The 26,436-nt window shown below is 37.8% G+C and overlaps 1 protein-coding gene across 2 annotated transcripts in view; it reads left to right on the top strand.

Annotated features, from left to right (window-relative positions):
- Positions 1-1,675: 1,675 nt before the first annotated feature.
- The window catches only part of SLC17A5 (solute carrier family 17 member 5), a 51,935-nt gene continuing 27,174 nt past the window's right edge, over positions 1,676-26,436 (top strand). Inside the window, exons 1-6 of one of the 2 annotated variants that reach the window (XM_033103150.1) lie at positions 1,676-1,911; positions 11,895-12,091; positions 19,421-19,654; positions 22,433-22,520; positions 24,427-24,513; positions 25,296-25,414. In XM_033103150.1, the coding sequence (XP_032959041.1) occupies positions 1,800-1,911; positions 11,895-12,091; positions 19,421-19,654; positions 22,433-22,520; positions 24,427-24,513; positions 25,296-25,414 (837 nt within the window). In that variant the 5' untranslated portion in view covers positions 1,676-1,799. The remainder of the gene's footprint in view (positions 1,912-11,894; positions 12,092-19,420; positions 19,655-22,432; positions 22,521-24,426; positions 24,514-25,295; positions 25,415-26,436) is intronic. The other variant, XM_033103151.1, reaches the window with a different exon arrangement.

The following is a 26,436-nucleotide window of genomic DNA, read 5'->3' as shown; positions in this document are numbered from 1 at the left end:
CCATTTAGAAACACCCTCATCCAACACACAATGGGATTTATAGATGATGTAATGCAGAATTGTACACCTGAAATCTATGTAATTTTACTAACAATTGTCACCCCAATAAATTTAAAAAAAAAAACCCTCATCCAAAAACACCCTCCATGTTGACATAAAATTGTCACACCAGACCTGATAAATCTGAATCTGCATTTTAAAAGGATCTGCCAGGTAATTTCATGCACATTCAAGTTGAGTGGCATTGCTTTACAAGCTCCTAAAAAAGCTGGAATCCACCCCCTCAGAGAATTTAAAATCTACATGGTATTTCAGTAAAACTCAGAAACAAGGCTTGATTTGTTGTTTTAACTCGATAACTTTCCTAGCATTTACTGATCACAAGGTTAGGGATACCTTCAGAAATCCCCACCCTCCTTACAGGGCAAGGTTGACCCTCCCATTTGTTCCCAGATGGACTTCACCAATCCTCGGACTTGGTTTATTGAATTATTGTCTTGTGAGTCTTCTCTGGCTACAATGAAGTCCCCAAGGACATCTACCACATATTTTTCCTTTAATCTCTAGATCTTTATTACCCACAGTAACTGATAAACTGAAACCTGTGGTCAGAACAGAGGCTCAAGATTTATCCCACTTCCACCTCCACCTGCCCCCCAAGGCAGGCTGGTCCATTTCCCTAGTTCCTCTTTCTCAGTCAGCAAAGACCAGGATAAGCTGTTTTGAACATTAAACCTGTGGAGACATTAACATACATGTATGAAAGGATCTATAGGTTGTATCATATGAAAATGCCAGTATTGGGTTATTTCGACCTAGAAAATTGGCAATTTGTTAGGACTCAACAATATTTCTACTTACTGTTTTTCCTTCTCAAAAGCTATTTTAGGGACAATATGCTGTTACAGGTTAATAATACCAGAGTTGCTAATATTTATGGCAATTTACTACTGATAACTGAACATCAAATACACACCATCCATAGCCCAAGTTCGATCCAAACCCTTCAATTAATTATGCATGACTCAGTGTCCCATGCGCAGCCTCCAAGTTCCCCCTCATCAGTGATCCCGGAGGCGCTCTGGGGCTTTACAAGTGAGTGCAAGAGGTCAGTGAATTGTTGTAATGCAGGGACTCAGCTCCTGCTCCCCGCATAAGAACACAGGATACGGTGAGGCCAAAAAGGAACAACGGAGCCATAGCTAGGGGAGTCATCCCACTATATTCTCGGTGGCAGCTGGTCGGGACACAAAAGTAGGATCAACATAATCCACAACCCGCTTGCTAACCTCACTTGCTAGACATAATCCACGCCTGCTGGCATAGCCAGGCACTTACATTAGTGGCTAATGGCTAACTGGTTACAGCCTATGGCCATCTAATCACAGCTGATGGCCACCTACTACACAAGCCAGCACCTTTCCACAGGAGGTCCAGAGCCTAAGAACTGCTCTCTGGGACTCCATCCCTACACTTGTTCACCAGAACACACTGACAGGCAAAGCCCAGAACCCGCTTGGCGGGAAACTAAATGTGGACCACGCCCCAACAGGCCAGAACTCCCAGAATTCTGCTTTCCACTCCGGAGTTGCCCAAAGCTAAGATGGCGGCAGGGGCGGAGTCAGCGCGGCCGCCTCTGGGCGGGGCCGCGGTGACAAGACGTGGCCGAGGGGCGGTGCCTGGCCGGGGGCGGTACTAGCGCCGCAGCTTTGCGGGGCCATCGCTCCCTGGGGGCTTTGGCTGTCGGCCCTTGCGTTCGTTTGGGCCGTTGGATCGCACACCGGCATCGCGGAGGCGTAATGAGGTCCCCGGTTCGGGGCAGGTCCCCGGTTCGGGGCCTGTCCCCGATCGATGGCGAAGAGGTCTCGGACAACACACCCCTCTTACAGGGCGCCCCGCAGGCGGAAGCCGGTGAGCAGCGGAGCGGTCCAGGGGCTTCGGGCGGGCGGCGGTCCCGCAGAGAGTGTGGCCAGAGCACACGCGCCCTGACCCGATGGGGCCAGAGCTGCTTAGGCCGAGGGTCCCCGGGGCTGTGGGATTGGGAAGTCAGGGCGCGAGGGGACTCGGGAAAGGGGAAAGTATTCAGGGCCCCAGATACCCCGCACCTGCCCCCGGTGCCCAGAAGCCGCTCCGGGGCCCCGAGGCGGGCGGTGGGAGTCTCGGGTGGGACCTCGGTAAGTGCAGCCCCGTGGGGCCTGGACTGGAGCTGCTGGGCGCCGCCAGCACTGGGCTCCTGGCGATTTTCAGTAGTATGGAGCGTAAGACCCTATGCAAGAACGGACGGGGGCAGCAGAATCTGCAAGTCAGTGGGCAAAGAGCCGGGTGGAGCACCGGCTGTAAGAGTGAACTGGGGGAGAAACCTGCAAATCGATGGGCAAAGGGCTGGACAGAGCCGCTGGCTCTCCCTGCGTGTCACTGCCAGGTTTCCGCAGCTTCCTGTCCGCCAGCATGTGATCTGGTAGCAACTTGGGCGAGGATGGGACACAGAAAAGGACTGAGGTTAACACTTATGAGTATGCGGAGGACATTATTGCATCACCCAGCGAATATCTTGAAATTGTGCAGTAAGAGATTAAAAGTGCTGTGTGCTGTTTTCTGTGTCGTGCGATTTAAGTTAGGAAATAGTTTGGTTATCCTCAAGATATGGTATGTGTTAAACTCTAAGGTAACTTAGCCAAGGTCTTCCAACAAATAGAAAAGGAGGTACTTCACAATGCATCTTCCTTGAATTTGGGGAAATTAAAATATTTTGCTCTTTGATACTTTTGTAATATTACTTATTTAAAAATAATTAAAGCTAAACAAATCAGTTTGCATGCATCCTATAGTTTCAAAGATGTGTGCGTGAGAAACAGAGTTGAATTAGAAATTTTACTTTTCCTGACCGAGAACAGTATAGTCCTGTAATATCTTTTTTATTTAACATTACTAGATGGCAGCAGTAGAGGTGGCAACATTATATTAGGTTGGTGCAAAAGTAATTGCGGTTTTTGCAATTATTTTTAACCTTTTAAACGGCAGTTACTTTTACACCAACCTAATAGCTCCATCTGGCAGCTGGGAGATTGCTTTAGTGGAAGCTCATGTAAATACGGTACCGCAGTACAGTTTTACCTGGAAGTTAGACTTAGTTCCATAAACTGATCTTTTTCTGTGGCATATAGTGTTAGATTTCTATAGTCTTCTTCTGTAAAATAATCTAGTATGGAAATACAGAAATAAATGTTATACTATAGAGACTACTATATTCTGTTGCAATTTGGGGAAGTTATCCGAGTATACGAGTATAAATGTAGCTCAAATGTTAAACATACAGTTGTCAAGAAAATGCAGATTAAAACCACAATGAGTATTATGCACCCACTATAATGGCTAAAATTTAAAAGGCTGAAGATACCAAGTGTTGACAAAGATATGGAATAACTAGAACTTTCCTATTTTGCTGGTAAGAGTGTAAAATAGTACAACTACTTTGGAAACTGGTTATTTTAAAGTCAAACATACATTAACATAATACAGCAGCTTTATTTATCATAGTAAAAACCTGGAAACAACCTAGCTACCCATCAACAGGTGAATGGATAAACAAATTGTGGTATGTCCATACGATGGGCTATTACTTAGTAATCAAAAGAAACTACTGATACACATGTTAAACAATAACCTTTAAGGCCAAAAGTTTTTCTGAAAGAGTTTATTGAGCGTATGCTAGCCAGGAGAAGGACCAGACCCTGGGACATACAGTCTAAACCATCAGTAGCAGGGCTAGACGGAGAGGACGGACATATTTCTGTCCTGGCATTAACAGGGCTCTCTAATACAATGAGTTTGGAGAAGAAAGATATAAGTTTGTTTTGAAAGAATTTACATTGGCTATAGATGGGGAAGGATGGAGAAGTGAAGCAGAGCTAATTTTGGGATAGGAGCATCATCCATAAGGAGTGTTTGCTGCTTTTGGATTGGTTGTGAGCAACAGTCGGAAAAGTTCAAGCATAAGCAGGATGAGGTGCCATCTGGTGGTTTGCTATCCCTTTCTAGATAAGAGATGAAATAGCCACCTGGATGTTGGTTCACAGTTTCAACATACATTCAGGACTGTGAGCAGTGTTTTGTTGGTTTCTGCCCGCAGTTCTACTAACTGATTAACCTCCCTTGTCTCCTCTGGCCTGCTGTAATTTAATTTAGAATTTTTCTCAGACTTTTTCTTTTGTCACATAATACAATTTGGATAAATCTCAAAAATACTGAGCAAAAGAAGCCACAATATTAATGTATGATTCCATCAGTATGAAGTTCTAGAAAAGCAAAATTAACCTGTAATAACAGAAAGCAGATCAGTGGCTGCCTGGAAGCTACAGATAGGAAGGAACTGACTGCAGAGGGGCACTAGGGTATTTCTTGGGGTGGTGGAAAAATTCTACGTCTTGACTAGGGTGTACAGATGTAGACATTTACTAAAATTCACCAAACTGCGCACTTGAAATGGATGCATTTTAGTGTATGTAAATTATACTTCAATAAAGTCGATGGGAAAAGAAAAAATTTACTCATAGCATTGCCTTTAAAAACAATCCCAGCTTGATTCAGGGGTTCAGTGTATAGATCTTAGCCCTGTCCCTCCTGAGTTGAGGTGACTGTCTTCATTATAGCCCTTCCTTTCTTATTGTTACTCTTGACATACCTACTAGAGAGCAAAAGTGAAGTAAAAATAGCAGCAACACATTTTTTTTTTTTTGCTATCTAAAATATGATAAAGGTTTTAGAGAAGAGGAACCTACGATCATAGGGCATTACATTCGTCAACAGTATTTTAAATTAAGCTGTGTGTGTGGAGTGCTGTGAGCAGGAGGACAAGCGAGGAACACTAGGAGAGAAGCGATGGTAAAGATGGGCATAGCTTTATAGGAGGCGCAGGGGCCTCCTTTTACTCTCTCATGTTCTAACTTTAGTAACAATATCTGCCATGTACAATCTAGTAGGAGACACAAGATAACCCTTAGGTATATATTTTTAATTAAATTATGTTCTTGTATTCACTTGGCACATTCAAGAAGGTGTCGGTGTTTAAAAAAACTTCCCATCCACGTGAGTACATTCAGACCCAGGGAAAGTTCCCAGGACTGAAAATCTACCTCCCTAAGCACAGGGAAGGAAGGGAAAGACAGAAAAATGAGGTTGGCCACTCCAGTCTGGTAATTCATAGAATTTGTTAAGGTAAACTTAAATATGGGGCACGTTTTGGGCGGCTGCAAAACAAAATAGACCCCATGCTGCTTGGCAGATGCCAAAGAATTATATAGAACAAGGCAGGATAGTCACAGTTCCTGGTAAGTGACCAGTCTCCCAGGCATAAATGTTTCACACCCTTAACTGGTGTGTCAGGACAATGGCCTGTTCCAGGAACCAGCATGTGGCAGGAGGCAGAGGAGGGCTGCCGGTTTATATCAATATGAACATCAAGTAGATCAGACGGTCTGGGGCTTGGGGGAACAGGGGGTACAGTAAGCAATCTCCATTCTGGCCCAGGTCCAGCACCAGGATCCGGCATTGATCATATCGTGGAAGAGTCACTCTGCCACAATCCAGATGATTTTTTATTTTTCAAGCTTCGATGCCTAAAGGAGCAAATCTTTAGCAGTCCTTAAAATTTCTCTTTCTATATATATATATATACATATATATATGTATATATACATATACACACATGTACATATATATATATATATATACACATTTTATTTATCGTTTGTTTGTTTCTGTAACAAACTGATATGAAATTAGCTGTACCTTATCTATGCCTAAATATATAGTTTTGTTTTTCAGGATAGAAAGGCTGATAAAATATCAGTCATAAAATTTTACGGCTCTTAAAAGAACTTAGACACTAACTACTATCTGGTGGCACATCATTTTGTACACAAATACCTGAGGGCCAAAGAAGTTAAGTTCCCAGAGATTGCCTGTAGCCCTATTAAAGACTAACCTCAGAGTTCTCCTGGATTTTAGTCCCATCCTCCGTCCTTGACACAACACTGCCACATTTGTGTTATATTTGAGAAATGCTGTTTGCAAAATGCTTAATCATTTTTACTTGATCCTTCACAAATTTGAAAGTTCCCCACTCCACTATGAATAAGAGGACATGGTTTTAAATTATGCATAGTGTTTCTTTATTGAGAAAGCTATAGTTTCTTTAATGTTGAGAAGTAATACCTCTCAGGTTGATACAAGTATAATGGCAGAGTTCTCAGTAACCCTACTATGATTTGCCTCTAAAGCATTCGCTTCTAGTACTTAGCGAGTTGGATTTCAGAGATGCACACCAAATGATGGGGGAAGGGTGGCTCCATGCTGATAAGCAATAGGAAGTCTATAAATTTTCATGCCTAATTTAGGTAGAAAGAAAGGAGGAAATTAAAGAAGGAAGGGCAAAGCTTCCCCTCCCACACATAGAAATTCTTTATTCCTCACGCTTTCCACCAGTTGAGGGTTTACTTTTGTATGAATGTGTCTTGTATTCTGTTAAGAGGATTTTCAAAATACTTCTTACTGCACCAAACGTGCTCATTCGTGTTGGAGAAATCACTGTTACGGCTTCTAAGACCTTTCTTTGTGTTTAAAGGCAGAGTGCCTAATTGCCAATCCCAGCTCCACTAACCAATTAGCTGTGTAAGTTTAGCAATTACCTGATCTCTCATGCCTTCATTATCTATAAATCAAGGAAGATAATACATCCCATTCATAGGGTTATTGCAAGGATTAAATGAGCTAATAGGAAGTGCTTAGAATAGAGTTGGGCACATCATATGTGTTAGTTACTAATGTTACCACTATATCATCATCCTCACCACCACCATCAGTGAAGACCCTTTGAATTTTGTATTCCTCAGAGAAGCTGGGCACCACAAAATCAGGGCCCCATTTTTCACTGTCACACCTATAGGAACTTGTGATTGTCTAGCTTAAAATAGTGCACCCTGGGCTTTGTTTTCATTGATTTTGTTTTTGGTTTGAAGGGGGGGGTGCCTCTATTATTCTGTTAGGGGTGGTTTACATTCCAGGTTCAGTTACACAAGCATCGAGTTTCACAAATATGTTTTGTGTGTGAAGATAATCTTAAATATAAGGTATGGTATGCTGGTAGAGAGTGACCATATTGTAGAACACAGGGAAATGGCCTTGGTCATGTTGTGATAACCAATGTTAATATTTAAAGTACTGATTCCATTTTAATGGAATTTGGTGTTTTCTGATAAATGGGTATTAATTTGGGAGCTAGGAATCCATAAGGATTTATCAGGGATTTATTACCCATAAGGTAGCATAAGACCAGTTGACTATCACCGTTTTTAAAAGCAAAACGTATTTGATCCATTTTAGATAGGAACTCTTCCAGTGCAATTCCCTGGCCAAGGAGGCGCGCACCCTCCTCGAGAGGAAGTCGTCCTCTTTGCTTAGGTCAGGGCCTCTAGCCATGGGTTTTTCACCTCAGTCTCAGCGCCTCACTGTTTAGTATTTACTTGCTCCTCACCCAGGCCCACACCTCCCCTCTGGCAAACCCTTCGCCGGGAATAAATGCCCCAGATCCTCAGGTTGTCACCAGTCTTGCCTCACCACCTGCACCTCCTTGCTTTAACAGAAACCTGGCCTTCTGGGCATACCACCTTCATTCCCCACTGCTCTCTCTAGGGGAGATAATTTTCTCTTGCCTTGTGTTAATTGATGGGATAGACTCCTCCTTGTCACACATTGATGCTTCCAGACAATTACCCCTCCACCCTCCATGCCTTGGGCTAGACCACTTTTCTCCTGCATTGTTGTGTCTGTCATCTACCCACTTCCTGGCTCTTTGCTTCATTCATCAAAGGCTTTGCCATATGACACACCTCCATGTTCTACACACTAATTCCTGCCATTATCTTGAGTGACTTTTCATCTAACACCATGTCCCCTCAGCTCTCTGAACTCCTACATGTCTAATGACGTCTTTCCTTCCTGCCCTCACAGAGCTTTTATATTCTAGTGTCCATTTTCCTAAACCACTAGCCCACTCCATATTTTCTTCTTGGGTCAGAATCACAGTCAAACACTTTATTTTCTTGCCAGTACTCTAAAGTCCCTTGCCCTATGCTTTGTCACCACCTCCATCTCAGTGCTCTATCTCCTTCCCAGTGCCTACCTCTGAGCACAGGTGTGCAGTTCTTCCAGGTCACACACTAGGGCAGATTGTTCCTACCAGTTTTGTATGGGTGTCTACTCACTTGGCAACCCTGTGTGTTTCACTGGGAGCTTCACACCCCCACTCTCTTCCACAACTTATCTTCTTTTCCCAATCTTTAATTTCTCATGAGACATAACCTCAACTCCTAACAAACAACCTCAATTCCTACTATCCAGAAAAAGCAATAATAACAATAGGTTGGTGCAAAAGTAATTGAGGTTTAAAAGATTTAAAATAATTGTGAAAATCGCAATTACTTTTGCACCAACCTAATAACTCACAGTTATTGAAGGCTTATTATGTACTAAGCACTGTTCTAAGCATTTTACATATACAGACTCAGTTAATCTTTATAACCCTTATGTAGACAAAAACACTTGGACTGGTGCCAAGTACATAGTAAGTGCTCAATAAACATTAGCTCTTTAATTTTGTTGTCAAACTTAATACCCACTGTCCCACTCATAGTTACTACAGTACAATACATAGTCCAGCCACGTCAGATCATTTGGAGTTTCCTGCTCTCCCTGTGCTTGCCTGTCTCATTTCCATATTTCTGTACGTACTGCTGTCTTTGTTTGCATTGCTCTTCCTCCTCTAACCTGCTTGGTGACTTTCTGCTCATTGGTGAAGAGTCAGTGCAAATGAACTTTCTCTAAGAGGACTTCCCTCACACACACACACACACATACACACACACACACACACACACACACACACTATTTTGACTCTTTTGTCCCCTGTTACACACATATACTGTAGCACCTTATCTTACTGGTATAACTTTCTCGAGGGTCAACAGGAAAAGAACTTGCTTTTACTGAGTGTCTACTGTACTGCCCTACAGTATCTCATTTAATCCACATAAAATCTAGTGAGGTAGATAATGGTCACCCCATTTTAAAGCTGAGAAACATGAGAATGAAAACTGTTAAGTAACTTCCCCAAAGACACAGCCAGTGAAAATCAGAACTGAGTGTCATTCCCAGGTCTGCTTCACTCTAAAATAGCCTGTGTTCTTTCAGCTACACCCATTCTACATTTCCTAAGTTTAAACCATATTTGAGAAGCTGATGTTTGTTTTCATGGGTGCTCTGTTCGTTATGCAAGCATGATTTTGCTTTGAACTTGATTTCAATGCGGCAGATGCTCAGTGGATATTCTCTCTCTTCATCTTACAAGCATGCTTTCGTTGGACCAATTCCAAACATTATCCAAATTCACAGGCACATTTTGGTCTATCACCATATGTTTTCGAAATAAAATTTTTCTGACAGATTTGTAATCAACCATTTTTTAAAAGATCGTAACCACTTATTTTTAATATTTCTTAAAACTTAATATTCATATACTTTTCAACATCTATGTTGGTTTTTTATTTTCTGATTATTGACTGTGCCCCAAAAAGTTAAAGTTGCTTGATCCATAACTTTCAAGTAATATCACTAATAATTAGAAATCATTTTACTTACCTTTCCTTCACTTCCCAAGCTTCTAGTCCCACATCTTATTCACATGGTGAGACAGACCATAGTCCATATCAAGCAACATGTGGGAGAAACTAATAACATACAACAAAATAAAGTAACTGCAAATCAGGATAGAATGGAGTAATAACATTATAAATCAGAGCAGCATAAAATAGTTATTTAGAGAAAAAGAATTAGTAATAACCTCATTCTTCCCCCATAGCTAATATGTAGGCGAGGCCTGTCAATTCTGCCTTTAAATTTATCTCAAATTTGCCAATTTTTCTCCACTGTCTCTGCTTTATTTTAGTTTAAGCCACCTTCATCTCTTACCTGGAAAACTGAAATAGTTCCTGAGGTAGTAGTCTCCCTGAGTCTGCACCCCCCACCACTATTCACACTTCTCCCCTTTGTAATCTCCACACAGCAACCACAGAAGCTCTTTAAACCATAAATCATTATCTTGTCACGCCTCTGCTGAAGTAGACAATGAACTTCGTAAACGTACTTTGGCAAAGCAAACAATACATAAATCTGGGTTTTTCTTGCTCCAAATTACTCAAAGTAGCACATTCTAATAGCCCAAATTTGGCAAGATCATGAGTCCTCATCCTGACTTATGTGTGTTATTGTCTGACACAAAGTGCTGATTTAAAAAAAAAAAAAGTGCTCTCCTATAAAACATGCCTACCAGTACCCAAATTGTTCCTAACTAGACCACAACCCATTTGGTTGGAGCAGAAAGCAAATGTGTCTAGATTCAGTTAACAGAGATACTGTGAATGGAGCCTTAGAAATGCAATTCTCACAGGTCTGGATCTAACCATGTCTGTGGTGACGTAATTGTAATAGCTGTACTCCTGATAAAGGATACTAAATGAAAAGTTCTCTGTTAAAAGATGTAAATCTTGTCCAGAGTAAAAATGATAGCAGCTGTTTAAGTTTGTTAGGATTTATGGAAAAGTGAGTTGGTTCATAGTATATTAATATATACCTAAGTATAATTCTGCCCTATTCATTAATACTTCATTGTGAATCAGTCAGTCTGAATCAGTACCAAAACCTTTGTACCAAAATGTATTCTTGGTCAGTGAAAACACCATGATTCCTGAGTAGGGGAAAACACACACACACACACACACACACACACACACACACACACACACCACACACACACGTGTAACTTGTCATTACCAAATGAAATACTTATATTTTTAACAGATATTTATCACACATTCAGTGTTTACCAAACTTAAAGGTGTAAGACCATGGATTAGTCAATATCTCTTTGTCACTTACCCTTCCTGAATTCCCATTTCCTCACCCATTATGCAACTCAGTAAAAGAAAAAAGAGAAAGCATGTGCATAAGCCTATGGTGAGAGTTAAAAATAGGCCAAACTCCTCCTCTTGCATGATCCTTCTTTCATTGGTTCCTCCAACCTACTCTGCCTTCCTTTTTTTTTTTTTTTTTTTTCTGTGGTATGTTCAATTATTTCCCTTTTTGCATGATCAACTGAGCAACTGTCACAGATGCTGCTACTGTCATAGATTCTGCAAATTTCCTTCTGGATTCTTAAATACATTTAGTTTAGAAGAACCTTAAGTATTAATCATGGCTTCTGACTCAAACCCAATCTCGAAGGATACTTTTCAAGGTAAGAAATTTATCAAGAGGGGGTTCATGCCCTATCCTTAACAGTAAATTTTTTGTGCTGTGCTACATTTACAATGAGATGGCTACTAATCTGTAGTCAGTAGTATACATGCTATGCTGTAGTGAGTACTCAAGTATATTGTCCATGTTTTATTTTAGTTTTTTAGAAATAGTGATGCCATTAAACTCCCTTATCTACCTTTCTCATATCTTTGCCAGCTGACAGAGATTAGGGGTTCAGTATTGACTCTGGAATGGAAAGCTTTCTGAGCAAAGTTGATAAAGCTATTGCTTCCATGTTTTAAGAAACTGTCTTACAGTGCAGGCTGTCATGTGTGAAATGTTTATCAAAACTACAGATACTGGGAATAAATTCTTTCTGACAAGTGTTTTTAGATATGCTTAATCTGAGAATATTCTCTATTCTCTGGAAGATATTCGTGATTCCTTCCTTTGTGCACTTCTAAAAAGTAACCTTTTTAGTAATTTAGACAATATCTTCTAAGTTAGTCTTTGTAATGAAAGTTTCCCCCCAATCTTTATTTCAGCTCCAGTGTGCTGTTCTGCTCGTTATAACTTAGCGGTGTTGGCCTTTTTTGGTTTCTTCGTTCTCTATGCATTACGTGTGAATCTGAGTGTTGCATTAGTGGATATGGTAGATTCAAATACAACTTTAGCAGATAATAGAACATCCAAGGAGTGTGCAGAGCATTCTGCTTCCAAAAAAGCTCTTCACAAACAAATGGTAAGTTCTATTTTTAAGCAAACAACCTTAATCCTAAAATACATCCAAGTAAAAATATTAAAAGGTCTTTCATCATCCTATAGAAACCACAGACATTTCTTAATGTAAACTCTGAATCACTTTCTTTTGTGTTTTCCCAGGAACTGCCTGGACAGTAACTTATAACTATAGCTATTGCTGCTGTGCTATAATATGTGTAGTATGTGTAATATACTTTGATCTATTTAAAAAGTTATTTGTCAGTTTCGTCTATAAGCATTTCATCCTTGAAGAAAATTTGGAAAAACCTGTTTGGCATACCAGTGCAGGGAGTAAGAACAGGCCTCCCAGGTTGTGCCACTTTGTCATGTTAATTATTTTGAGCTGAAGGCAATCAAGACCTGCAGACTCACAAGAAACTCTTACTTCTCCCTTAAAGAATTTAAATTAGGGGTCTTTCCCATAATAAGAATTATCACCAGAAGTAACTTTTTATAACCTATCTGTAGAGGAAGGCAAACTTCTAATTACTGAACATCTACTCTTCTTACCGCCCTGCAATGATCTCCCTGTGCTCTGAAGCCCAAAGGTGTCTTACCTCATCCTTATCTCAGAGTGCTAGATGTACCTCATTTGAAGTTTCTGTCTCTGAACCTATCTTGTATGTGGGGTTTTCATGTGTATGTATGTAATTAAATTTGGTTATTTCTCTTGTTAATCTATCTCATGTAGATTTAATTATTAGACCAGCCAAAAGAATTTTGAGGGTAGAGGAAATTTCTTCCTCCCACACAGTTAGCACCGTGAGCAGAATATCTCACCGGCTGGGCACTGCTCACCCCAAAGCTACTGCAGTAGAAAGATCCTGGGACCTCTAACAGGAGCCAGCAAAAGAAGGTAAGAATTCTTGCCAAGTCAGACTCCCGGATCTCTACCTGCAGAGTTCAGTGAAAGCAAAGTGCTGAGAGTCCTTTTTTTTCCTATTCTAAATTGAGATTAGGAGGAGAAGATACTTGTGAAACTAGTTTCTTGGGCTTAGTGACTCTTGGTTATTTGGTATGAGTACTCATGGAAAAGGACTGAATGGGTACAGGTGAATGAAGATAAGAGGCAATCAGAAGAAAAAGGACTATTATACACACACACACACACACACACGTGAGAGACATTTTGCACAAACCTAATGATAACCACAAAACAAAAATCCAGAGCTGAGACATGAAACAAAAAAAATTGGAAACAGAGAAAAAAAAATCATAGAAAAACCACCAAACTAAAATAGACAGAATCACAAGGGAAAAGAAACAATGGAGAAAGCAGACAACCAGAAAACAAAAGATGAAATGGCTGTAGTAAGTCCTCATGTATCAATAATGACTCTAACTGTAAATGGATTTAATTTACTCTTTTTAATCAAAAGGCACAGAGTAATGGGATGAATTAAAAAACAATATAAAACTACATGTTGCCTGCAGTTCTAAAAACTCATAGTTCTTAAAACAAACATAGGCTCAAAGTGAAAGGGTGGAAGATGATACTTCAAGCAAGTGGCGTTCAGAGAAAATCAGGTATAGTAGTACTTATATTAGACAAAATAGATTTCAAGATAAAAAAGGTAACAAGAGACAAAGATGGACATTTTATAATGTTAAAAGGGATAATTCATCAAGAAGACATAACACTTGTCAACATATATGCACCCAACCTGAAAGTACCAAAATATATAAAGCAATTACTAACAGACCTAAAGGGAAAAACTAACAAAAATACAGTTATAGTAGGGGACCTGAATATCCCATTGACAGCAATCGATACATCATCTAGATAGAAAGTCAAGGAAATATCGGCTTTAAATGACACGTTAGAGTGAAATGAACTTAACCACTATTTATAGAACTTTCCATCCCAAAAAAACATGGTTCCAATAAATTTATGATGATTGAAATCATACCAAGCATATTGTCCAACTGCAATGGTATGAAACTATATTAACTACAAGAAGATAGCTGGAATAACTATAATTATGTGGAGATTAAACAATACGCTACTGAACAACTGTTTGGTCAAAGAAGAAATAAAAGAGATCAAAAGATACATAGAGACAAATGAAAATGACAACACGACATACCAAAATTTGTGGGATGCAGCAAAAGTGGTGCTAAGAGGGAAGTTGATAGCATTACAGGACTACATCAAGAAACAAGAAAAATCTCAAACAATCTAACATTACACCTTAAAGAACTAGAAAGGAAGAACAGATGAAGCCCAAAGTCAGTAGAAAGAAGGAAATAATAAAAATAGAGCAGAATTAAATGAAATAGAAAACAAAAAGAAGATTGAAAAATTTACTGTAAAAGGAGTTGGTTCTTTGAAAATTCATAAACCTCTGGCTAGACTCACTAAGGAAAAAAGACTCAAATAAAATCAGAAAGAGGAGAAGTTACAACAGACACCATAGAAGTACAAAGGGTTATACAAAAATATTATGAAAGCCTAAATGCCACCAAATTCTATAACCTAAAAGAAATGGGGGGCCGGCCCGGTGGCTCAGGTGGTTAGAGCTCCATGCTCCTAACTCTGAAGGCTGCCGGTTCGATTCCCACATGGGCCAGTGGGATCTCAACCACAAGGTTGCCAGTTCAATTCCTCAAGTCCCTCAAGGGATGGTGGGCTCCGCCCCCTGCAACTAAGATTGAACACAGCACCTTGAGCTGAGCTGCCGCTGAGCTCCCGGATGGCTCAGTTGGTTGGAGTGCATCCTCTCAACCACAAGGTTGCCAGTTCAACTCCCGCAAAGGATGGTGGGCTGTGCCCCCTGCAACTAGCAACGGCAACTGGACCTGGAGCTGAGCTGCGCCCGACACAACTAAGACTGAAAGGACAACAACTTGAAGCTGAACGGCACCCTCCACAACTAAGATTGAAAGGACAACAACTTGACTTGGAAAACAAGCCTGGAAGTACACACTGTTCCCCAATAAAGTACTGTTCCCCTTCCCCAATAAAATCTTTAAAAAAAAAAAAAAAGAAATGGAAGTCCGGGACCGGGTAGCTTCCCTACTTGATCCCTTCAGAATTTGGAAACTGCTAGTGAGTATCCTCATTTTCATGGCAATATTATTATTTGCATAAGTTCAATAGGAATCTATTCTTGTGACAGGACACAATTGGAAATTGGTCATATTACCAAGGCTTTGACTAGAATGTCATATTTAAGAGAGACATGCATAGACTCAGATACGACCAGACAGCTTTAAGGAATTAAGATTGCCTTATGGAAGCCAATATTTCCAATAAAAACCCTTGGAAATATAGGCCTGGTACTTTACTTACAGGGTTCCCAGCAGCCTTACCAGATAAGTAAAGAAGGTCACTTCCTGGCAGATGTTAGAATCTCAAAATATTTTGGAGACTTCAAGAAGAGAGGAACTTACCCAAATCTATAAGTATTACAGGCGACTTCTGATGGCAAGTCCTTGTCGTGGCTTCTCTGACCTCGAAAGGCCTTTTAAAGTTAAATCTGTAGATTCCTTATGAAAAAATCCAGCAATGCAGATTTAAAAGAGCCCATATGGTTAATTACTATTCTTGCTGAATATATACAAATAATCAGGCCAAGTTGATTGAAATGACTATTTTGCAAATAAATCAGTCTTAATTTGGCTATCTTTGGTAAAAATGGCGGTGATTAGAGAGAGAAAAATTTTGTTTCAGTAATACACCTTTGTGGATATTACATTCTAGTGCCATGCATTGTCTTTTGAGGTTTTGTTCCTACCTGGAAACTGGACTGGATCCTGAATTTTTTCAGTTTTTCTCCAATATCTAGTTATGACTCCCCAAACTAACATTTTCAATTTTTCTCCTATCCTGTGACTCAGAACAATTGAGAACTAAAATTTCCCTTTTCCCAAAGCCATGCAAACTAAAATGGGACAACTTGATACAAACTTCAGGACAATCATCACAACAACTCATGTATGGACAATCTTTCATCCCTGTTGCAGAAAGATCACCAGAGATACTCAAACTACAGACCAGGAAAATCCATCAAATTGTTACTTCCTGCCATCACTCCATCTGAATATGCTTCAAGCCAGACATTTAGAATCCTTGACTGCCTGCCTTCAGAACTCAGAAAGTGGAAGTATAGTCCACTCCAATCAATAATCATTGTTTTTCTTGTTTCCATAGGGATAGCTCTTATTACTAAATACTTGATTGTTTGCACCATAGTCCTAACTTTGGGAACCCACCTGCATCGCCAGCTTCTGAAATGAGATAAAAACTGTTTAACTGAACTGAACTATTTTCAGTACTGAGACTGGTTTAATGAGATAGGGAATGATCCATCAACCCAACTTTTGGAATGTGAAACTCATCAGGAAGTTTCAAAGGCAGGGCTGAAGGGGTTCAGAGCAGGCCTCCCCAAGATGTGCCACATGGGCACGTGAATTATTTTGAGCTGCAGCCTCATGAGAAATTTTTACCTCTTTCTTAATGAATTTAAATTAGGGGCCTTGCCCATAATAAGAGTTATTACCAGAAATAACTTTATGACCTATCTAGGGCAAGGTAAACTTCTAGTTACTGAACATCTACTCTTCTTATCATCCTGCAGTGACCTTCCTCCCCTCTGAGGCCCCAAGGTACTTTACCTTATCCTTAGCAGAAGGTCCTGTATTCCTCATGTATATACCTCATGTTCCCTTCCTGTCTGATTCTCTCCTGTATGTGGGGTTCCCATACACACCTATGTAATTAAATTTGGTTGTTTTTATCTCTTTAATCTGTCTCATGTAGATTTAATTATTTAGACCAGCTGAAAGAACCTAGGTGAGTAGAAGAAAGTTTCTTCCTCCCCCACACCAGAAAATTTGATTGTTTTAGATGCTGCTAAATAGTCTTTATGGGACTATTATTTAATAGCTGTTTTCTTATGAGGCTACTGTTGCAGGAGAGCTTAGATAATCTGCACTGCAGGATGAAAAATGAGATCAGGTCAATTTCTAGGACATTCTTTTCCAAAATTTATACATGCCTAACCTAAGTTATTTAAGTCATTTTGCCTGCCTTGTATTATAGCGGAATTGGTAAGTTTTGTTTATCATTTGTTCAGAATTGAGTTTTACACACTTTAAATACAATCACATGCCACTTAATGATGGGGATTTGTTCTGAGAAATGCATCATTAGGTGATTTTCTCATTGTGTGAACATCATAAAGAGCACTTACACAAGTCTAGATGGTGTAGCCTGCTACCCACCTAGGCTATATGGTATTGCTCTATATGGTAGGGGAGAAAAAATAATTTTCCCTCTATCTTTCTGCATTCTTGGCTAGACATCCTTGTTATAAAATACAGATTAACAAGAGAAAAACAAACGAAATTTTAATAGCATGTGTACTTCTTATATACATGGGAAAGACCCAGGGAAACAGTAATTTGACAAAATGGCTGAAGCCACCACCTTAAATACCATCTTCAGTTGAAGACAAAAGATGTTGGGAGTCGGGGAAGTCAGTTATTTTTCCATTCACTTCTAGAAACTGCCTGTCTGTATCATGGTGACTCACCTACCTTGTGGAAAGTTTTTGTTTTTGCCAGTCTGAAAGGGACAGCCCAGTACACAGTGGTATGGTTGTTATGGAGAGTAAACAAGGGCAAGGTTGTGACCGAGATTTAAGTCGCTGTCTTCTGCATTAATTAGTTTCTAGCAATAAAGTCATCCCCCCTTCCAGGTATAGAGAGGGAGATACTGTTACAAAAGGAGCCGTCCCTTACAAATCTGAATGTGTTTTACAAAGGATAACTTCTACTTTGTTTTCAGAACTTCTCCCATGTCTGCTGTTTCTTAAAATTAACCAGACTGAAATAATGCTTATGCAAAGTAGACATATTTTAGGATGACAAATTCCGTTCCCTTGCAGCTCCTATGCTACAAACCTGTACAGCATGTTACTATACTAAATACTTTAGGCAATTATAACACAATGTTAAGTGTTTGTATAATGTTTTGCACTACAATGTCACTAGGCAGTACGAATTTTCAGCTCCATTATAATTTTATAGGACCACTGTCCTATATGTGGTCCAGTATTGACTGAAATGGCATTATGTGTCCCGTGACTATATTTTATTTTGCTTATCACACAAGGAGACAGTACAGGGAGCAAAGCCTGGTGTCTTTTTTTGTGAGTATATGTATTTTCATCCATTTTCAGTGCTCACAAAGAAGCCAGATCACACTTGAGCGAGTCTGCTCTGCTTATTTATTTAAGCAGGGAAGAGGTTTTCTGCCCAAATAAGCACGTGTACAAAATAATGACTTATCAAAAACTCTTTACATTTGACTTGACTAATGTTGTTAAATACATATTTGCGTACACATCACCCACTTTCCCCACTACAACCTACTCGTATGACATATAACTGCTAGTTATATAAAGTACTCACAAAGTACTATGTAAAGTACTCATAAAGTACTAGAAGTCTACAGATAAGCTACAAATTGGTGCCAGAAACAAGGATAATTCAGAGTTTGCTTTACATCTTTCCCATTGGGAAGTGCTTTTGTTGAGCAAGCTACTTATTTTTATCTGCCTTACTAAAAAGAAATGCTGGAATGGTTCTTGACACATTGGCTCGGTTATCCAGCTATGTGTATTAAAAATGTCAGATATTCAAATCAATCACTAATTCTTCATTATTACCTTACTATGTGCTCCTACTAATTAAAAGACATTTCCTGTTCACATGAAGTTTGTGGCTTGATTTAAATTCTTACTCTTTTTTATTGTTCTATATGCTTGTTCAAGTGCTGGTCTGAAATGGGAAGATATTAATGATCTATATTTATGCATACTAATAGCCACCATTAAATGAATACTTAATGTGTGTCGTCAGGACTTATTTTATGTGCCTTTTTCATTAATCTTCCCAGATGATAAATCCAGTAAGTAATAGAGCTAGCCTTGAACTCAGGCCTAGCTCTAAAGCCTAGCTCAGCCATTACGGTATCCAGGTTAATACCTTTCTGGATTAAGCCTGTGCCTCTTTTTTGGGCCTTCTTGATCACGGTCATTACAAAGTCTCTGCAACTAGTTCTGTAGTCTAGTTTCATAAAATAGCAAGCTTCTTGAAGTTTATGACTTTCAATGATTTCCCATTCACTTCTAGAAACTGCATGTCTGTATCATGGTGACTCAGAAAGTTTGTATGTTCTTCAGTCTAAAACAGTGGTTCAAAATGATATTTATTTGTTCTTACATGCCAATAAGATACAGGAGCTGTTTAATCAAGGTCTTAAAAGGTTGGTGTTTTGTTTTCTTCCTCCTATTCTTTATAGGGCAAAAGGTACCAATGGGATGCAGAAACTCAAGGATGGATTCTCGGTTCTTTTTTTTATGGCTACATCATCACCCAGATTCCTGGAGGATACGTTGCCAGCAAAGTCGGGGGTAAACTGCTGCTAGGTTTGGGGATCCTTGGCACCTCCATCTTCACCCTGTTTACTCCCATTGCTGCAGATTTCGGAGTGGGAGCTCTCATTGTACTCAGAGCGCTGGAAGGACTAGGAGAGGTAACTGTTTCCTCTTTTCTGTTTTCCTTCAAAGATTGACATTGGAAGATAATATGGATTTTTTTAATGAGAAAAATGATTAACTAGAAAATAACCTGAGTAGATTCTGTCTGTGGTCAATAAGGTCTTGAGTGGGAGCACCCTGAAATTGAAAGCGTTACCCAAAGAGCAGACAAAACATTTTCTAGGGGACACAGTACAGCTCTCCCTACTCTCTTTTACTTTAGTTGATAAGAAATTAAACTATTATTAAAACAATGAAGATGGACCATCCGTACCTCCTAAACTTTGCCACAGTTTATCTCTGTTGTATCATTGATGGTACAGATCTAAAAGACATTTTACACAGTAGATGGATGAATTACCTTTTTTTACTTTTAAATTTGTTGCTATTCATAGATCTTCCTCTTTATCATTTGTTCTTTTTCTGGTCCTCTAATTTAGAGACAAATTATTTATTATTTTATATAACTATCTTTCTTTGGTTCTATGATTCTTCTGGCCTTTCTGTTGCTTTTAGAATTGTTGTTAATTTTTATGTCTTGTTTTCCCCCCCTCCTTCTAAGATTTTTATCACTTTTGAAACTTTTAATTCCTTATCTTTCCTTTCCACTTCTCTTTTGCATTTCATCACATGTACTTCCATCTTTAAATAATGATCTCTTTTTGTTTCTAACTTTGAACTTCCACCCATGAAACTGAGGCATAGACTTAGTTTGCTCTCTCTTCATATTTCTTTAACCCAAGCAAGATAGTAGCCTCCAGGTTTGGTGTGGAGCATGAAGATTATTTTAGGGAGCAATGTATTACGCTATCTTGGAAACACACTAATTGACTCATAAAAGCAGAGTTTGAATAATAGCTTCACTGTATCTAACGGTGAAACCTCAGTCCTAATCTCTAGGCCTCAATTCCATCATTTTTTAAAATTGGGACTAAAATAGCTGCCCCATCCTCAGTCACAGCTCAAATTGGATAATGATTGCTAGAATACTTTGGAAATCGCCAAGTGCTATTTAAATTGAAGCTCTGATCATTCATCTGAACATTCTTATTTTGTCCTTATCAAATAGAGGTGTATTAAATAAACCCCTCGTGACTACAAAATAAAAATTACCCCTGTATTATCTGGTTTCTCTTCTCCTTACCTAAGTAAATTATACTGAATTGTAGTATATTCTCTCTGGTCCAGATATTGAATCTTCTTCCTAAATGTATTCCCATATCTTAAGTTCCTGTCTATGCCGTTAATTTAGCATTATAGTATATCAATTGTATTATTACTGCTAGCTCATGTGACTGTTTTATTTCTAAATAGAATTTAAGCTGTGTTTATTCTTAGGATCTTTTATCTTTCTTTATTCCTCCAATATGTATCACATGTACATTGCCTCGTCCATAAACTCAAGTCAGCATCTTTCATCCCTACCCTGTTTCCCCAAAAATAAGACCTAGCCAGACAATCAGCTCTAATGCGTCTTTCGGAGCAAAAATTAATATAAGACCCGGTATTATATATTATATTATATTATATTATATTATATTATATTATATTATATTATATTATATTATATTTATTATATTATATTATATTATATTATATTATATTAAAGACCGGGTCGTATATCATAGTAAAATAAGAGCAGGTCTTATATTAATTTTTGCTCCAAAAGACACATTAGAGCTGATTGTCCGATTAGGTCTTATTTTCAGAGAAACACGGTAGCACCTGATTCACCATAAATATACCTACATTATCCCTAGGGTTTTATAGTAAAGTTTCCCATAACATAATCACTGTGGACATTTTCGAACGTCTTGAGCTGTATTTTATAATGACTCCTCCTATGGATGCTCCATGATACAGATTCTTACTGATTTAGAATGCTGCCTAAATCATTTTTATCTTCTACTGGTATTTCTTTCTTTCTTCTTTTTCTGTTTTGAAAGAATCAGCAGAAAAGTAAAAAGTATTAAAGCATGTATTCTTCTCTCCATTAATAATAGCACTAGTTACCATTTGTCTTTACAACAAACATGACAAATAGGGAGTATTATCTTTGTTTTACAGATAAATAAACTGAAATTCAGTGAGATTAACAGGTCTTTCTGAGGCTACACAGTTAGTGAGTGGCCAAGTAGAGCTGTGAATCCACTCCTCTCAATCTTTCAAAACCTATTCCCTCTGCTCCATTGCAGCATCTCCTCCTCTTCCCAGTCTCCATAAATCTCCAGCCTCCTCTGTTCCATTGCCTCTCGTATCAGTAATTGGCATTTACGAGGCTAGTTATCACAAGGAAAACAAAAACAACTATAACCACTGGAATTCATCCTTTTGTTTTTGGACCATGTTTCCTGTGGATTAAGGTTATTGAATTTTGTTCCAGTATCCCAAAGTATTATTAGCTCAGTATTTTTTCAAGTTATATATTGGTAACATTCCCATTTCATTCAGGCCATTAATAACGTGACTGAGTAAAATTACCTTTGGGAGGGATCCCTTTATGTCATAATTCAGTATATTCTTTTAGATTTATTATAACCCTTACCTTGTAGTCCTCAAACCAGTTGACAGAATCCACAAATCTTTGCTCAGAATTTGAAAGTACTTCATTATAAGGTATTTTCACTTAACACTGTTAAAGACATCTCACTTCGTGGAACATGATTCTAGTTTGTTATCCAGAAATTTCTCTTGCAACAAAATACTCGACTGAATTTAAAACATTAACAAAACTACTTTATATTTCATTAGAAATATCCTTTTCCCCTCCTTAGGGAGTTACATTTCCAGCCATGCATGCCATGTGGTCTTCATGGGCACCCCCTCTTGAAAGAAGCAAGCTTCTTAGCATTTCATATGCAGGTAAGATAACTATTTTTATTAAAAATTTTGCTCTAATTTGTTATGTACATATCAACCTTGGAGAAAAAGTGCCGGCATACCAGAATCATGCAATGTCAGATGACTGCTTTGGGGAAAATTAAGTTTTGGGGTTATAACTTTATTATTAATTGTTTTCTTTGGCTCAACTCTATACAGCAGTGTGGTTTAATTGACTAATGTCATTTTCTTCATCTGTCATCATTTATTTTAAACATTGCCTTTTCAGATGTTGGTATTGAGAATGCCGTGTTTTTTGAAAAAGTCCAGTGGCTGGAGAATTGAACACGTCCCTAAATTGTGATTTCTAATTTTATCATCTAATGCCCATATCATGACTCTCAACACGTTTCTTTATATTTTTTCTATGCATTGATTTGCCATCATTTTGATCAATAGGTGAGAAAGCGTGAGCTTTATATGAGTTATAATTTTACCAGATCACCTTTTGACCTGACTACTTTGAAATACAGTGGTTGAGAAAGGCCTCTCTGTGGTAACTTTTAAGCTAAACTCTGAAGGATAAGAATGGACCAGTCATGCAAACAGCAGAAAGAAGAGCATCTCAGCCAATCAGAACAGCATGTACAAGAGCAGCATGTCTCAGGCAGGAAATACTTCTGGGTTCAAAGAAATGAAAATCCACTGTGATTGGCTAAGACATAATGAAAAAGGGGGATAAAGGCCAGATTATATCAGGTCTTACAGACCACAGGAAGGAATGGGGATTTTTTTTCTCAAAATGTAATGGGGAGACATCAGAGGTTTTTAATCAAGAGAGAGACATGACCCAATTTATATTTTAAGAAGATGATTCTTGCACCTGTGTAGAAATTGACATGAGAAATCTGATGAGAAGTTCAAGAACTATCAAGGTACTATCTATCTGTGGTTCCCCTTTACCAATTGAATAAAGTCTAAATTTTAACTAGTGGTCAGCATTCTTCACTACTTGATTTCAGCTAGCCTAGTCCCTGACACATAGTACCTGGCATGGGGTAGATATTAGTAACTATTCAACTTATTTTTTTCAGCTTTTATCTCCTATTCCTTTCCTGCACCCAAATGAAGTTCCCAAACCCACTCTCTGCTTTTCTAGTTCCACTCCTTTGTTCATCCTGTTACAGCTCCCTCTGTTATCTTCATTCTTAACTTGTTTCAATGAAACTAAATCTTACCCATCTTTTCAAACTCTGTTGCTGCTTCTTACATCTTTTCCTGACCTCTGAAAATCAGACATAGATAATCTGTCCCATATTGTTCTGTGACACTTAACACTTTCTAATACGTAATAATTCTTTTTTTATATTTATCCTATATAAAACAAAAACTTGAGGCAAGAAACAATGTCTGATTATTTTAGCACCCACTGTACCTACTAAGATGTCTTACGTTTGGTGGTTAAAATAGATTTTATTATTTATTTACAATTGTTTCTAATATATTTTGGGCAAATTATATTATGAAAAGCTTCATGCTTATTTCATCAGATATGCTGCAGTAGGTCATATTTATCAGCCTGAGATACCACCTTTGAACCTTTCCCCAGATACCTGGTTTCTAATATATGTGGCATTTACTATCTCATATCATAATAGGACTTACATTGACTGATGCCCTAGCTCATCAATAGCTACATAGTTGTAACTAATGTAACTATGTATTAACATATATATAATATACACATTTTACATATTGTGGGTTTTCTAACAAATGATTCCTTAAGAGAATGGATTGTTTATATTTGTAGGTGACTGATTCAGCTCCTGTAGGATTTGAATGGTTCTTTCTCTTCTCCATTATGTTACCCATCTTCTTGAAACAGTAGACCTGTCCCCTCTTTGTTCATCTCTCTCCAAAGTTTATAAAGTCTTTGTTGTTGTTCTAGGAGCACAGCTTGGGACAGTAATTTCTCTTCCTCTATCTGGAATAATTTGCTTCTATATGAATTGGACTTATGTCTTCTACCTTTTTGGTAAGTTTAGTGAAAAATTTAATCTAAATTATAATGTAACAAATCCAAAATGTAATAGTAGTCTCATAATTGGTTAAAATATATATTCCAACTCACGAAAGTAATCATCTCCTAAACCACAAAGCTCTAAAACACTTACTGATAACCTTTTATCAAGTTGATATGGTTAAAATGATCTAGCTGTTATTTGGAATATTTCTCAATAGAAACTGCTGTTAAATCCAGGACTTAAATGTTATATTTACTATCAAAACTTACTCTGTTGGACATGATAAAAATTTATATTTTGAACATTTTCTCCTCAAACAAAGTAGGACAGATACTTTCACTGGTAATTTTAATCTTTTATTTTTTAGTTTTGTTTAGTCCCAGGGCCTTTCATTTCTCAATCTCATTAGCATGATGATACATGTTTTTAATAAATTAGATTGCCATGAAAACATATCATACACGAAATCTATCTACAATCAAAACAAAAAACAAATCAATAAACAATAACAGATGCCTGTGGAAATACTAGATTGTGAAAACTTATATTTTAAAAGGTTTGTCTGGTATACCCTGATAGACAACCATATGGTTAAATGTTGTTCTCTTCAAAATTTATAGGAAATAATACAGATAGCAATTATCCCATTAAAGAATTATGAGAGGAATTTGAAATGAAAACTAAACTGAAAGCAATTTTACATTGAGTTTAGAGTTACATAATATTTTCAAGACATATAAAAATTGTTGGTGCAGTCTGATTTTATTTAACTGTGTTATTTTTCTATTTTAAGGTATAGTTGGAATCATTTGGTTTGCTTTATGGATCTGGTTAGTTAGTGATTCACCAGAAACTCATAAGTCAATCTCCCATAGTGAAAAGGAATACATTCTTTCATCATTAAAAAATCAGGTATGGACTTTGACATATTTTAAACATAATTTCAGAAACTTTTTTTCTTCAGAATTAATATACCAATTTTTAGTAGCTATTTGTATTGTGTATGCTCTAGGCAAAGTAGAACAGGCAAATGAAATAAATGTGCAAAGTACTGGTTTGTTTTGTCTGAGAAATTCTCTTTCTAGATTAAATCTGTGAAAATTACTTTTTTAAGTCATTTTAAACCTTTTAGAGTAATGATTATCAAGTAAGTCTTAAGTTTGTCTTTCCTTCTTAATTAGTAGAAAATAAAATGTGCTATTTATGAAAGGAATCTTATAGCTACATTCTGAATGTTAGTTAGAAAACTACTGTGTTTCGTCGAAAATAAGACCTCGCCAGACAATCAGCTCTAATGTGTTTTTTGGAGCAAAAATTAATATAAGACCCAGTATTATATTATATTATACCTGGTCTTATAGTAAAATAAGACCTGGTATTATTATGTTCTATTATATTATATTATATTATATTATATTATATTATATTATATTATATTATATTATATTATATTATATTATACCTGGTCTTATATTATAGTAAAATAAGACCAGGTTTTATATTAATTTTTGCTCCAAAAGACACATTAGAGCTTATGGTCCAGGTAGGTCTTTTTTCGGGGAAACACGGTAGTGTGTTTTTATCTGTAATTTAAATGAGCATGATTTAATAAGGACAGCACATTTATTATGATACACAGTAACATAATATGACATATACTTGTTTGCTCATCTACAGTAGATCTTTAGAAACACATATCTTATTAAAGCTAGATTTGTATCACTTAATCAAGCACAAGAGCAAATCAGAAATAAAAGTCCATCATAATTTAATATAGTAAATTCTCAAGCCAAACAAAATATTTGCCAGGGGGTGGGAAGCGGTAAGAGAAGAATATGAAAACATTAGGAAAAATTAAAATATATACAGTCTTTTGTTTAGTATTCTTAATGGCTTTATAGTCACTTTATTAGTTTAAGAACATAAAATATTTC

The sequence above is a fragment of the Rhinolophus ferrumequinum genome, chromosome 3 (assembly GCF_004115265.2).
Source record: "Rhinolophus ferrumequinum isolate MPI-CBG mRhiFer1 chromosome 3, mRhiFer1_v1.p, whole genome shotgun sequence".
Lineage (NCBI taxonomy): Eukaryota > Metazoa > Chordata > Mammalia > Chiroptera > Rhinolophidae > Rhinolophus > Rhinolophus ferrumequinum.
The sequence above is the reverse complement of the archived record's forward strand: the minus strand, read 5'-3'. Positions and strand labels throughout refer to the sequence as shown.